We start from the raw sequence: 15,202 nt of genomic DNA on the forward strand, positions 1-15,202 counted from the left end.
ATGACAGAGTATTATAAAATGAAATGTACTTTCTGCCATGGAAACACAGGAGCTAAAAAGTACCCAAAAGTTATGAGGGGGGGAAGTAGAGATGAAAAGGGAAACAGGGGACTTAATGTGAATCAAAGTGCTCCAAACAGCAGAGGAAAAAAATCTGCTGTAGCATTTCCTTAGGACCAGAGCTGCTTATGAGCTGAAGTGCAAAACTAACAGCCTCTGTTCTTGATCATCCTCCTCCCAATGCAGCTCAGCACCTGCACTGCTGCTGCCTTTGCAACGCTGACCTTGGAGCCAATGGGTTTGAACCATGAAAATAATGCCAAGTAAATTTAAATAAAGCTCCTCCCAGCCTGTGGCATGAATCTTGTATGTGACAGAGTTTCACAGTTAACATAAAATACTTTATTTGTAATCTGCTTCTATCAAATCTTTATCTTCTCCATATCCAGTATGCAGGATACAAATTTCTTTACCCGTGTAAAAAGTAGAGAAGTAGGAAGTCATCACACTGAGAGCAGCATTTTACCTCCTGTGTACCTTCAGATAAGCAATGATGATAGGACCTGCCAGTTTATAACAGCTCTTTATTTTACTGATATTATAAAACATCACCTATTTTGCATCATGAGCTTAATTTTCCCTTTTATTATAAATACTAAAAAATTGACTTTCTTTTACATCAGCAATACCATAAAAACTCAGTCTACCTGGACATATTTTTGAGTGATCCCTTGAACCAAAAATCCCCAAGAATTTGAAGTAGATCTCTATATTGTATATAAATGTAATTTTATATATATAATTATATCAACATTCACCACTTTCACTCATTATTGTGATTTTTCAATTACTAAATTATGTCAGCATTATGAAAATATGGACAGCCATCTAGTTATTTTTCTGCTTTATATTTAATAATTTACCAGACAACTGAAAAATTACATGAATGCAATGGAAAATCATGTACATGTTCATTTATGAATTCCACATGGACTTTTCTTACTTCAAAACTTTTCCAGATTTTAGAAGTCCAGTAAAAACTTTCAGTAACCTCTTTGATCACATACACACAAAAAGTTACGATGTATGTGTATTATATCATACATAGCATATGTAATTCTAGACATATTTATATGCAAATATATGTAACGTACTCTGAATATATATATTGTATGATTTATATATATATTTAAAACACACAGAGAGTGATACCACAGGTGTGTATGTATTTAGTCATACAGGTGTGTACATAAATATATATATATGGTAAATTTTTCTGATGGGACTGCTACATGCAATGAGAAACCTGTGAGTAGTGTGAGGCTGCTTGGTTTGGCTTTAGAGTATAATTCACGTAGACTTTGAGTAGGTTGAGCTGTTTATTTTTCATTTGGAAAAGGAAAGAACAGAAAAATAAAAGATTGATAGTCTCTTGAATTAACATTATTCTATTAACATTATTCTCATACATTATTAAGTGAAACACATTCACCATAGAATCTTTGGGTTATGTTTTTAATTTGTTAGATAAATATTTACCTACTAAATGTGTTTCTACTACTATGCACCGGATCAACCAGAACAACTCCTATTAAAGCATCTTAGATTCATACTCTGCATATGAAAAATAACTTTAAAAAATCTGAAACTAGTCACTGCTAAAATGCAGATCTTGGATCCTGCAAAGATCTAAAATATCTGCTTAAAATTACCATTTAAGTAGGTCCACTGATGGGCTTTAGTGCAAGTGCCTAAATATTTGCAGAATCAAGACCCTTTATTTCTCAAAGGTTAAATTTGGGATGTCACACCTGAGAACATGTAGTGGTTGCTTCCATCAGTAATTCCAACCAGGGAGAATGTTATGTTTTGCAGCTATAGCCGGAGCATACTCTTGAGGGTGAGAGAAATGGACTTTAACTCATGTCCAAAAAGTCAAGGTGGGACTGACTTTAAACAGAAAAAACAATGACTGCCAGCAAATCTTCCCAAATGTACTACATTTTATTTCTCAAGAAGGCCAACATTGCATTACACTTTAATAACTTCAGCATATTTTTCTCCTTAAATATATTTGTATAACATAATACCAGCAAATATATAGCTTTAAAATGAAATTTAAATTAAAAATTGCTTTGGGACTGAAACTGTGTGCCTCAAATTTTCCCCACAGCAGTTTACTGGCAGCTGGGTTGCAAACCCCAGAAAACTGGTGTCTGTGATTGGTAATGCTGACACAGCCTCATTTTACAGTGCTGGAGAACATCTCAGTAGAGAGACCAGAAGATGCACACAAGCTGCCAGAAATCCAACAGCTCATTCCTATGTGCTTGCTCTGCTGTAAGATGGTAAATTGATTTAAACTGCTAAAATTACAGAACAAAACAAAAAACAACAACAACAACACAGGAAAAGAATCCCCAAAACAACCAAACTAAAAAAAAACTCTAGCAAAACTGGGATTTGTGCTTCTAGGAGGCCCTGACCCGGTTTGCAAATCACTTCTCCCTGCCACCCACCTTTGGCATTGCTTTGCGTTCCTTATTGTATATCTGTTGATCCGTACCTGAAGTGTGTATGTAGTGTAACTGTAGTATGAAATAAAACTCTCAAAAGAATTGGATTTCTGCCAGTGAGATTGGTGAATGTTCCTTATCTCTGGATTATTTCTTTTTGTGGGGTCTAGTGGTACTTTGGTTAAACCCAATGGAGGAAGTCCCACTCAAGTCAGTAATGCAGAAGGAGCATGTTCAAAGACCTCTCCAGACAATCTCTTTGTGATTCCCTCTCTCTGTCATTTTTTTAAAATGTGTTCAATTATCACCAACTTCCAGTGTAAAAATTAACTTTTTTAAAAATACAAACATATATCACAGAAATATGAAGGGAAAAGCCATTAATTTCTTTGCAGGTTATTACCTATTTGTATAACACAAAAAAAAGAAAAATCATCATTTACAGTCACAAACTGTACATACTATTTGGTGGGAGTACGTTTTTTGGCTTAGAGATAAAACATGGACTGCTTCAGTGGCAAGTAAAATAATTATTGACGAGATATATGACTTTAAAATCAAGAAAGGATGATAATTTGTCTAGAGAGACAATCATTGTAATACATCTAACACAGAGGTTTGGATAGCAGAACAGTGAGTAGAGGGGTCTGGGGAAGGAAAGACACTGTCATGCAACACAGCACTACTTCTTGCTCAGTATACTCTTCAGGCTTCTCTCCACTGCTTCATCTAACTCTTCTTCCAGCTCTTCCTTCTTGGACATGGCCAGCTTGGACTGATAATCTTTTACGATTTGGTCTATATATGGTGCACTCTGAGTCCCATGCAGCATCAGTGTCCACTCCTTCAGCACACCCCGCTGGGGCTGGCTGCCAACAAACCCAATCTCCAGAGCCCAGGTGCCTCGGGGGTCTTCTCCCCAAGTGTGAGTCGTCATGAAAGGCCATTTGTCAAAACCCACCTTGGAGTCATTATCCCTGGGGCGCCGGCTCAGCAAAATGGACTTTGTTCCCATTGGTGAGGTCATGTTGATGTTGAGGTCTCCTCGCCGAGTGGAATTCACAGTTATAACTGCCTGCACATGTTCAAGGTATCGGACAAAGTTCTCCTTCCCCTCACAAGCATCAGTTGTCAGTGTGAGGAACAGTTTGCCACTTGGTGGTATCTTTCTGTGCGTCAAAAGATAATTAAGCAAATTAAAACAGTACAATATGGCTTATGCTAAAAGTACTGGGCTTTAGTGCCTCACAGAAAAACACTGTATGATTTTCCTTATTAATACATGAAGAAGTAAGGAAATAATATAGTTGCAAACCTAGTCAGAAAGCAAATGTTCTCCTTTTAGAAAATTATACCAAAACCTTAATTTGAAAATAATTATGAAAGGTACACCTATAGAAAGAGAGAAGTAATAAAATTTTAGAAGCACATACTGCTTTTTAAGGACTAACATTAATGGTTGTCTTTACCTATCACTCCTATATTGGGCAATTGCATAATAATGTGCATACTCAGTAAAAGAACCACGAGTAGTCAGTCATGTCAGTTTCCTTAAATGACAGCAGCAAATGGCTCTCTGGTGTTGAAGAGAAAACTAAATTTCAGTGCAGTCATATTAAAGCCTATGTCCTTGTTCTGCTTTGGAAACCAGCATAAGCATGGGATGCTGGAGTTGGCTCATTTGAAAAATAGTTTTCCACAAAGATTTCCATCCTTGAACAGCTCCTGTACGTGAGTACATACACCAAGAAGCTGCACACGTTTACTCAGTTACCGAAGTGCTGTCTGGCCCGGGGGTGGGGAGACGAGCCTGTAAAGTGCCTTCTAAACTTGTTGGGGTCAGGATGCAACTTCAATTACCCACTGCCTCAGAAACTGGCTGGCAAAATACACTGAAAGTGTAAAAATGCTCTACATCTTCATGATCAGTGTTCTTTGAGCAGTGTGACATTTTTCTCTGTCTAAAAGAAATAATTGAAAGACAAGAATTACAGCAATCATTATGAAAGTGACCAAGTCACAAAAGAGTCCAGTCACCTTGTCATTATCTTGTCTTCCAGTGGCTTCTCCCTGACCTTAGTTGTGCAAAATGAGAATCTTTTTGAAGGGCATTGACTACCCTGTGGTAATGAATACCTTCTTTTCAAAAGAAATCAGCACCAGCTTTTTCCCTCTGCTAATGAAATACCACATTCTTTAAAGACCAGTGAAAGCATTTCATTCAAGCCTAGCTTCCATAAATTCTTTTCTTCTTGAGATGAGCTCCAGATATTACACTTACTATGTGGCTCAGGCCAGTCTCTGTCCCCCTTCCATAGAGTATTACCTTCTTGAAAGTACTTGCAGAGCAAAACATCATTTAGATCAAGATCCTCAAGGCATTTAAACACTTACCTTAACCTGAAAAACCTGTGTTGTTCTGAGTATTATGGAGCAGAAGTTGGCATAACATAAATATTGTATAGCTAAAACATTTGAGCATCTAATATAATATCCTTGAGATACTTATTTGACATGTCAAAGCACAAGAAAAATGCACTACATGCAGACAGATGTGAAGGGTTGTAATTTCACAGTTGCCATGTGCTTGCAGTTTCTCTGCATGGGAAGCCTCAATCTCAACTCAATCTGAATTCATGCTGTCTCACAGCCTTTTCACACAGTGGACAAAGCTTTGTCAAACATTGCTTCATTCCCAGAGATGTGACAATTATTTTATCTCCTTCAGTTAATGCGGAGGGACATCACAGTATGAGTCTTTTCTTCCTGTCCAGACTAAAGCCCAAAGAAGCAAGAGCAGTGTGTTCCCACTACATCTGCTCTGCAGAACGTTTGACAGCTGCAAAAAGCTTTTCTCTCCACATTCTCAAATACTGCAGTGCAAAAGCTCTCTCAGCTCTCTAAAAATACGAGAGTACACTTCTTCTCTTTCCCCCTTTCCTATTAACTAGGATCAAATAGTCTCTGCTTCACTAGACTAATTATTGTAGTCTAGGTGATTTTTTCTAAAGAAACAAAAAGAACCAGGGTTAATGGAAAAGCCTGACACAAAGGTGAAGAAGAGAAAGTGGATTTTCCACAGCCTTACCATGTGCCACTACCCAACTTGTGTATATACATATACATATACATATACATATACATATGCATATACATATACATATACATATAGTATGTCCATGGCATGGGAGCCAGTGGGAGATTATATATAGTATATTCACTTTTGCAGGTGTAGTACCTACTGGGAGATGAGCAGAGGGAACTCCTGTGTGCTCCTGTTCCTCAGTTAATGGACTATGTTTTCTTAAAATTTTGTATTTCCCTAAACCAGCCAGAACCCTTTTCAGGAAAAGTTCCTATTGCTAACAAATGTTTCTGTTTTAAATACTGGTTGTGTTCAGTACACAGTATATTATGTCTGTTAATTATTTCCTGACCTTTTGCTTAATTGACAATGCTGCTCTAAAACACACCTCTGTATCAACTACTCACCTTCATAAATCTATACCAAATACATACGTTATATATAAAAACATCTATACTTAAATAAAAATATAGAGAAAATACATAGAAAATGTTGCTTCAGCAAGCCAAACCAAAAGAACAACCCACTTATCTACAGCAAAAATGCAGAGTTTTAATTTCCAAAGAATCTCTGGAGATGCTGGGACTTAGCTAGCTATTTTTTTTACAGTGCAATTAAAAAAATGTACATGTTGCACTTCATAATGCTTCTCATCTCCTGTCAGTGACATTTTCATTGGGGAACACAAATATTACAACAGCACTGTTAATATATCGATGTGTCAGGCAATTGACAGCGAGACACCCTTACAGCCTACGGAAATAAATGTTCTTTCCTCCTCTAAGATGATCCCCATTTCAGTAAATAGAGCTACCTTAAGATAATGAGATTATTGTGCATTTAATTATTAATAAACTAGAGGTATCCTAAAACTAGCTTTGGTATTCTCATTTGTTTTTTACCTGTGAGTATGCATAGGACAGATAAATTAAAATTCAGAGCTCAGCTGCAGAACCTTGAATCATGCAAATTCAATTCAAGGTTGGGGGAAAACCCACTCTTTCCCTGGCTGAGCTATGTGCTAGGGTGGCATCCTAGTTTGTTTTCTTTTTCCAATAGAATAATGTTCACTTCAAAAATGGCACTGAAAAGTCAAATTTCAAATGGTATAGATATAATTCAAGCCATTATTAAGTTAGTATTTCAATTACTTAAATTAAAGTAATTACTAATTTAAGTAATTACTAATTTAGGTAATTACTTAAATTTAAGTAAATTCAATTACTTAAATTAAAGTAATTAAAGCTGTTGTAGTCAATTAGCATTCATTCATTCATTTGTTGACTCATTCACTTTAGCACATAAAGGTAAATCAGAAAATAACCTGACTACCTACCCTGAAATTAGAGAATTTAAGAGCTTAAAGCAAGCACAATTAAATGCTATAGTGCTCAGTGCTGGTACTTGCAGATGATTGCTTCAGTCTTCTGGAGATAAAATTGTCTGCTGAAGGATCTCAGAATGAGGTATGACCTGGCTGATAGATATTTCATGTGGCAGCAGTTTATGTAATTTACAGTGCCAGTCTCCCCAATTTTCATTTGGGGATTGGCTCTTTATTCACAGAAACTTTAGCACAAATATACCTGCGAGTGCCCAGGAGAAATAGATGTTGCTATTTACACTACTGGCACTAGCATACAGAATGGGCTATAGAATGTACTGCTCCAACAAGACAGGAACTGAAAAATCATATAGTTTCATCAAGCATTGTTAATAAAAAATGTTTTATCAACTCATTATTGGTAATGTTACGGTTTCTTAGGAAACAAAAAAAACCTCATTAAATTTCTTTAACTGTCTTTGTCAATATAATTTAATGCTTGTGGTCTCCCAGATGCCTGGAAGAAGCCAAACATATCCACCAGACTATTCACTTACTCAGGTTCCTGTATTGACCCTCCAACACAATGGAATCTCTCAGGAACAGTCTTCCAGTCTTTTGCCATCTTAACCATGGCTCCTGCATCTAGGACACCATAGCCAAACAAATGGTTGAACTCCAGTCCAACACCATTCCTACGCCACCTGTGAACCTCATCATGAAGCTGGTTCCTCTTGGAGGTGAGCACTGTCAGATGCTGCATGTCTCTCCATGTGAGATGCAAGCTGTGGAAGAGCAATATGAGAAACGAACATTACAGTATTTCCAAGCAGATATTAAAGAAAAACTGTGCTTGAGTAAGGCTTTGGGTAAAGTTTGCTTCCATGAATAACACTGAAATTGTAACTACACAAATATCAGTAACAAAGCTTCTATTGGTCCTTATATTGAGCTCAGTGGGAATAAGGTTTGAAGCATATAGTACTTTTCTAAATATGTTCTCCAAAATTGCAAAACCACTTCTGATTCAAACTATCAGCCTAAAAGAATGTGCTTTTCAGCTTTCAGTGCCCCAAGTAATAAGCATGTGTATGTGCTGAATGTACACCAGAACAGCCAATTACTGTCATTTGCCAAGGTGACACAAGACAGCTGAAAAGAAGATATGGCTTGCATCATTCTTATTGAGATCTTTTAAAAGCTTGCTCCATATCTTAAAGCTGTACTTTCTATTTCATAGATTGGTCTGGTTTGAGAGACATGTCAGTCTCTCAAACATGTGTATGAGCTGACAGACATAATGTAGGCAAGAACACGCTTCATGGGAGATTGTCAGTGACTCCTGGCAAGACTCATCCAGGGTGCACAATACAATTCAATACAGCCAGAAGGATATGGGAGACACTGACAGTTCCTTCTCTCTCCTGCTGCCTTCTCAGCAAAGCCTAGAAATTCTAGCGCAAGCCAGGGTTATTAAGTCTAATTCCTATTCATTATAATGGCAGAGTAATTCCAGTCTTTATGGGTAGCTCAAATGAAAAAGAATAATTATTACTGAGATATTTAGGTTGCAGTCCAGTTTAAATATTTAGTGGTCAAAAAATTCATTAAATTTAAATTAATAAAAATTTACATTTTTATGGCCATATTAATATTTTATATAGTGGCTGTCCCACTGAATGAATTTGATAGTAGAAGGAATGATCATCCAAAGCTTAACATTTGGCAGGTTTTTTACATGTATAAAACCTGAAAAATGAGACTTGGACCAAGTCATGTTCTGAGCACGATAGCCATTGCTCTGTTATTGTAAAATAACTCACAAATCTTCATTATTCTGCACTGTTGAAGGAAACTATGCACATAGTACTCACTTCATGCTGTGGTTACAGCAACTGAAGCTCTGTAACTAAGCAAATCTTGCCTCAGTTCATGAAAAAAAATTAACATATTGAAAGGAAAACTTTTCCTAATCAGTAGAGAAGAAGGTAATGATTTCAAGATATAAAAATGGTTCCAATGTCAGGAATACCATGGACATAGTAAACAGACAATGGATATTTATTCCTTCATGTAACAGAGCAATTACACAGCACAGAAGCAAGCTACCAGCAATGGGTTAAGGAAACAAAGAAAACATTCCACACCACCATTGCAGAAAAAAGTATTGAGGAACTGGTTGTTACTGTATGACCTAGGTGCCAAATACAGACAATCTGAAAAAGAGTTACACAACTCCAAAGAAGATCAATCTGCCTGTGGCTATTAAACAGACCCACTGCTGTCTCTACAAATCATGGATCAATAAAGCCCTTGTAAGATCATTTTAATCCTCACTTCTTGTCCTCTTCCTAAGCATCTGTCATTGCAGACAGTATCCTGGCACAAGATGAACTCCTGTCTCATATTACTGGGTCATTCTTATATTTTTATAGGCTGGGCATTTCACAGAGGACATGTGGAGAAATTAAAAAATCTCTTCCTCCAAACAGTGCTAGAGAAGTCTAATTCCCAGATGCAGAGGATGGGGAGGACACAGAGAGAGCCAGACAGCCAAAATACATCTGCCATGCAACTTTGGCAAGGCGGTTGCTCCATCTGCAAGTCACCATGCACGTCACTACTGTACAAGGTGGTTTTTGAGCTGGTTATTGCAGCCTCATGCCACAGATAGCAAACTGAAATGATGAACACCATTAAATAAACCACAGCCCCTCTCCTCTCTAGAGCCCATGAGGAATTTCTCAACAGCATACTTAGCCTCCAGGGCCAGGGCGAAGACTCCGGCTGCTTCAGGGGCAGCTGCAGATGTGCCTGAATGACGCAGGGTGCAGTTGCCATACAAATCTGTTGTAGCCTGCAATGACATTAGATGTAATTAATAAAACTAGATATCCTATTTTCACTGCAGCTACAGACTCAGAAAAATACAGAAAGTGGAGTTAGTGCCCTTGCTCTTTCATTGTATTTATGCCCATGCTCTGTTCTCTTTTCTAGAAAAGTGTATCAATTTAAAACCACAGTGAGACACATTTAGAGCATAAATGAAAGAGCAAGTCATCAGGTAGTAAACCAGTGGTCATTATCACTTAGAACCCATCTACTTCTAACAAACATGGCTTAACCAAAGGCCTTAAATTTGTTTCTGATTATCAAAAAGACTTGAAACTAGAATTGGTAACACTATTGAATTTATTAACATTTGTCCAACTCCGAGACCAGCAGCAGCACCAGGCTGCTGTCTTCTGTGCAGATTAGTCACTAGCAGAGACCAGAAAAAAACCCTCAGAAATGCATTTTATGGCAATAATTACGAAGATGCCACAGATCATTTTGGCTGGTATCATCACAGAGCTGACCGAAGACAGAAAATAGTGCTCTGTCTGCTACTGCATGTGGGCATTTAGGATTGCACAGTGTGTCTTGGGGATTTGAAACAGGGCCATGGAAAATGTACAACAGCTTTCTGCAAAAAATAACTTTGAGTCAGCATGCGTGCATTTTCCACTCTGTAAACTGAACTACTCTGAAGGTGCTGAAGAGTGATGATCATTAGTGGAAGAAAATCCCAAATACAATTGAACAGAACTTGCCTGTTTTCCAGCTGTAGGTATAGCCCTGCAGCAACGGCAGGCTCTGGTAATCTGAACCCCTATATATCCTCTGTGGGTGATTAAATGTCATTCTACTCTGTGCTGCTTGTACAGCAGAAGTCTGCCAGTACAAGAAAATATTATTTCAGATGTTAACTTAGATTTTTACAGAAACCTTCTGTCACACTGTCCTCCACAAAGAGGGCAACGGAACTTTGTAATCTGGTTTCTGATAAAGGAAAGCACCGCCTTTCCTTTGAAGCTCTAAAAGATGGAAGATCATTCTGTTCTCAGTAAAAATCCCACATCTTCTCAGCTGACAGTTTTGGCACCATCAGATACTGCAAATGAGAAAATATTCCTTGCAACAAAGAACCATCTGCTGCTCCAAAGTACACAGAGTTGCAATAGGTCATGCAGATAGATATACATCATGCACAAAGACAGCAACAGCAGCACAATAGTATCACGACTCACCACACCAGCCTCTGGATTTCTCTTTCTCCCATTACTAAAGGTGGAGGCTAAGGTTGAAGAGCAGCTTTCATCATACAGAGCTGTCCGTCCATCATTTATGGCAGAATTGATGGAGATTGTCCACATGCTCGATGCATAACCATCACAGTTACAGTCATCATAGCTGCCTCCATCTCCAGAGGCCCAGACATAGATGCTGCCTTTTCCACCCCGGCCCTGTGAGAGGAGAAAATCAACCCTCTGGAGTTAAACAGCAAATAGGAGATAGCAGCAACTTTAAACTTCTGAAGTGCTCAGGCCTGAACAACAGGCCCAAGCCAAAGTTGACTTTAGATGAATCCTGGAAATCGTGAACTGGATACTGTCTATGGTTAGCCATCTAACAAAAGAATCTTGCATACAGACTGACCAAGCTGCTTTAACATGAAACCGGCCGCTTTAAAAACTTTCACATGACCTTATGTAAGTATCTGCAAGATATGTTAATAAATGTATCATTTAAAGAAACCTTCCAAACTGACATCACCAGATGTTTTTTTGCAAGAAGCTCTATTTCCACCATGGCCTGCGCTCTGCCAAGCCCTGGTCCCTGTTGGTTGGGAAGTGTGTTATAAAAGCTGGAACACTTGATTTGCAGTGACTTTGGAGACCTCACTTAGGAGTGAACGGACTTCTAGGACCTCCCAGTTCCCTGGAAAGTTCTCCAAATAGCCACTGCAACAGACCCAATGGCTGTGGGTTCTGGATGATGGCAAAGTATTTAGGCAATTGGTGACGTATCTTTCTCAATCACTCTTCTCTGTCTCTCATACAGTAATTATTAGTTGCATTATCTTGCTTGTTTTGTTTGTTGCTGAAGCCAAATGCATAGTAAGCTTATTGTTTTATTAAATGTATTGTTTCACCTCTGTGTTGCCTCAGTATTAGTAGTAAAATAAGGCCATTCTTTATTGGTGTCCATGTCCTTTAAATCATCCCCATCAATTGGCAAAACAACTGCACATCTAATTGTAAACCTGAGCATCTATAAAGGAGAAATATGGCACAAATAAAACATATATGCAACTTCAGCTGTGATACACAGATCTATGCAGGTTATTAAATCCAGGTAAATGGCAGCCAAATCCAGTTCAGCAATCTTGTGTACACAAAGCACTTCCATTTATCACCTGGTTTGCTTCACACCCTGAAGGCTCCTGTGGTGCATGCCGAGACATTTTATGGATTCATTAGCATTTATGCCATGGTCTAAGTGCTATGAGGAAAAGTGTTTTAAAAGGGACATAGGTCATCTCACAGGCTGGGTTTGTAAGATCCAGTTTGGTTCAGACAATGGCTAAAAAGCTCTACCAGCACTATCTTCTCTCAATACATTTCTTTTTCCAAAGGTATGATTGGCTCAGAGTTGTTTTTCTGGCAAACCAGATTCTACTTTTAAGGAGGAAATAAAACTACAAGGCCTTACAAAAAATCTACAGAAAAACAGTCCCGCAATTATTCTGAGATGGATAGGACTGACTGAAGTTGAAGGGCTACTATAAAGGCTTGCCATTAATTAAACAAAAGAAATCCATACCCTCTCCCCAGCTTCTAGATAGGCAGGTAGTGGGAAAGGATCAACTCAGCTCCTTTTAATTCCATAATCAGAAAGAGGTAGGAGCTGTCTGAAAGAGAGTCAGATGTGAGAACTTCAACTCTCAGGGAAAGATCTGTGGTAAGGAACTCAAAGCTCAGATCTCCAACTGATTCCAGCACAGCCACCATTTCTCTCTATGTTTAGTTCAAGTAGTCCAACATTTACTTCCAAGATCACCAGAAGTCTGCAAGGCTAGAATTTAACACACTGTTTAGACGCACTGAGCAAAAGACTAAAAAATTTCTTCTGGTCTTCTCACTGCACAGCATGAAATGGAAGTTAATGAATATAAAAACGTAGTAACCTGCAGTAGCATTTTAATAGGGAACCTTTTCAGTCAGGATTTTAAATCAAATCTGAGCTCCCAGCAGTAGCTTCTATTTTTCATTGCACCCCACTGAACAGAGCAACCTCATTATTTCAAGCACGTTAGTGAGTTGCATTATAATCCACTGAATTGCACAGCAGGATTGCTGACACTGGGATATGTAACATCTCAGGACACAGATTTTCATAATAAAGATAATGACTATGAAAAAGCTCTCTGAAATCCATCTAAGAACTTCCACAAAGGCCTGCTATCAGTTGCATTTTAAGGGAGGAGGATACTGTTGCAAAAATATGTACTTTGAAGAACAAAATCATGCTAGCAATTTATTTTAAAAATAAAATTCAGTAGAACAAGACCAGTTGTGCCTTTTTTCTCTTGGACTTTTTCCATATCCCACCTTTTGCTCTGACTGCCATTAGTTTACAGGCCTAAACCTTGTCTTTGGACTGCTTTCAGAGGCTACATCCCAATCTTGCTGCCATCATGCCCACCTACATCACCACACCACTTTGCAACTCTGTACCTGCTTTGGACAGCCTCAGTCCCAAAAAACCAGGTGGCTGTCCAACACAGAAAGCAGGTGGCAGGAATAGGATGCTCGTCATATATGGACCCATTCTTAAACAATCTCCTTTCTTGTCATTTGAAAGGGAAACACTCCAATTTCATGTGAGAAATTCACTAAAGTGCTAACATGAATTTAACCTCAAAAGTGTCCAGCACACAGAAAAAAACTTAGCCATGCTCAGCAGGACTGTTTTGTGCTGCCAAGAATTTTACCCCATGAATGGGATTTGTAGCTGAATGGCAGAAAATGCATGTAACATATTGTGGGTGTGAAGCAAGAGGAAGTCACAGAGGAACTGAAACTCTGGGATGGGTTTTATGTATGCAATTACTGTAACTTTGAGAATGGCTTCACGATATTGCTTTCACAGGAGTCATATCCATAAGTGGTCTTAGTGTTAAAACCTACAACTCATCTCTTAATACTCTAATTTCAATTGCCTTTCCTTCCTAGCCAGGACTGGAAAGACAAGCCAACACTGCTGGAATAAACTGACAGCAGTCCAACTGCATTATTTGTAATGATGCTTAGGACTTATTGTTCACATGTCCCACAGTCAGATCCCACAGAGAGACTGCCTGCCCAGGCAAGCTGTTTGGTGGCTGTTCTCAGGAATCGTGTAGTTTACCAGGTAGAAATATACAGCTTCAGGAGAAGTAAATTTTCAGTTCTCTGGATAGTAGTAGTAATAAAACTGATCTAGTCTTCATCTAGTGGGCCGCATCTTTGCTCGTGGCACAGCAGGGGTTCAAGAATTAGATGGCCTTTAAGGTCCGTTCCTACTCAAAGTACTCTATGATTCTATGATAAGCAAGAAAAATAAAATCCAGTTGTATTAACTAAACATCATATTTAAAGTGAACTGAAAGCTCTTATTTGCATCTCAACCTTATGTGAACCTAAAAAAATATTACTGGTGTGACTCAGGCTGCTGTACATGTGGACCAAAAACGGGATGGAAGAAGGCAACAGTAACATACACTGTAACCACCAGAGGGAGCCTGAAGGAAGAGTCAGGAAGAACACAACACCAGGAAGGTTTTAAGATACATTTTAAAAGAGTATCTTTCCTCCATAATCTTGTAGAAACCTGCTAATTTCCTCCAAAAGTGATGCATGGCTTGGCACTCACCCTTCTGAGCCATCTGAAGATATATCTCACTCAGAGCTGAAAATGGATCATGGTGGATTTAATACCAGCCCAAGAGAGGCCCAGTTCTCAATTCAAGTTGAACCAGTTTTAAGTGTTTGGCAAGGCTATATGTTTAGTAATTCACAGACAGTTCCTGTGAAGCTCTCTTTAAGAAAAGAGCAGGTTTTCTATTTCCGGTGTCTTTAGTGGGAAGCTGCACCATGAGGAAACATTCCCTGAGAAATATTCTTACCCCTTTTTCTGATGTTCCATAAGTGCATAATCCTAGATAAATATCTTTTGTAAGCCACCTTGCAAAAGTGAGCTGGCAGAAGACTTCATCCTTTCTCACTTTATGTAACTAGAGGCATTACTTAAACTATGTTTTTCCCCTTTGTTGTTTTATTCATTCATTATGCCTGCTGGGCTAGTACCTGAGTCAGTGTTTCCTGAAGCTTTGATTGTGTGATTGTTGCATAGCCACCTATTGTTGCAGCCTGAATAGCTGCTAGTAAAGTCCAGGGTAAGGAAGCAAAAAGG

The 15,202-nt window shown here is 38.4% G+C and overlaps 1 protein-coding gene across 2 annotated transcripts in view; it reads right to left on the bottom strand.

Moving 5' to 3' along the window:
• Positions 1–887: 887 nt before the first annotated feature.
• PCSK2 (proprotein convertase subtilisin/kexin type 2) overlaps positions 888–15,202 on the bottom strand; it is a 102,982-nt gene continuing 88,667 nt past the window's right edge. For both annotated transcript variants that reach the window (XM_058019423.1, XM_058019422.1), the window contains 4 exons: positions 10,996–11,211; positions 9,682–9,782; positions 7,483–7,710; positions 888–3,685 (listed from right to left, as the gene is read on the bottom strand). In XM_058019423.1, the coding sequence (XP_057875406.1) occupies positions 3,199–3,685; positions 7,483–7,710; positions 9,682–9,782; positions 10,996–11,211 (1,032 nt within the window). In that variant the 3' untranslated portion in view covers positions 888–3,198. The remainder of the gene's footprint in view (positions 3,686–7,482; positions 7,711–9,681; positions 9,783–10,995; positions 11,212–15,202) is intronic.

The sequence above is a fragment of the Melospiza georgiana genome, chromosome 3, assembly GCF_028018845.1.
Source record: "Melospiza georgiana isolate bMelGeo1 chromosome 3, bMelGeo1.pri, whole genome shotgun sequence".
Taxonomy (NCBI): domain Eukaryota; kingdom Metazoa; phylum Chordata; class Aves; order Passeriformes; family Passerellidae; genus Melospiza; species Melospiza georgiana.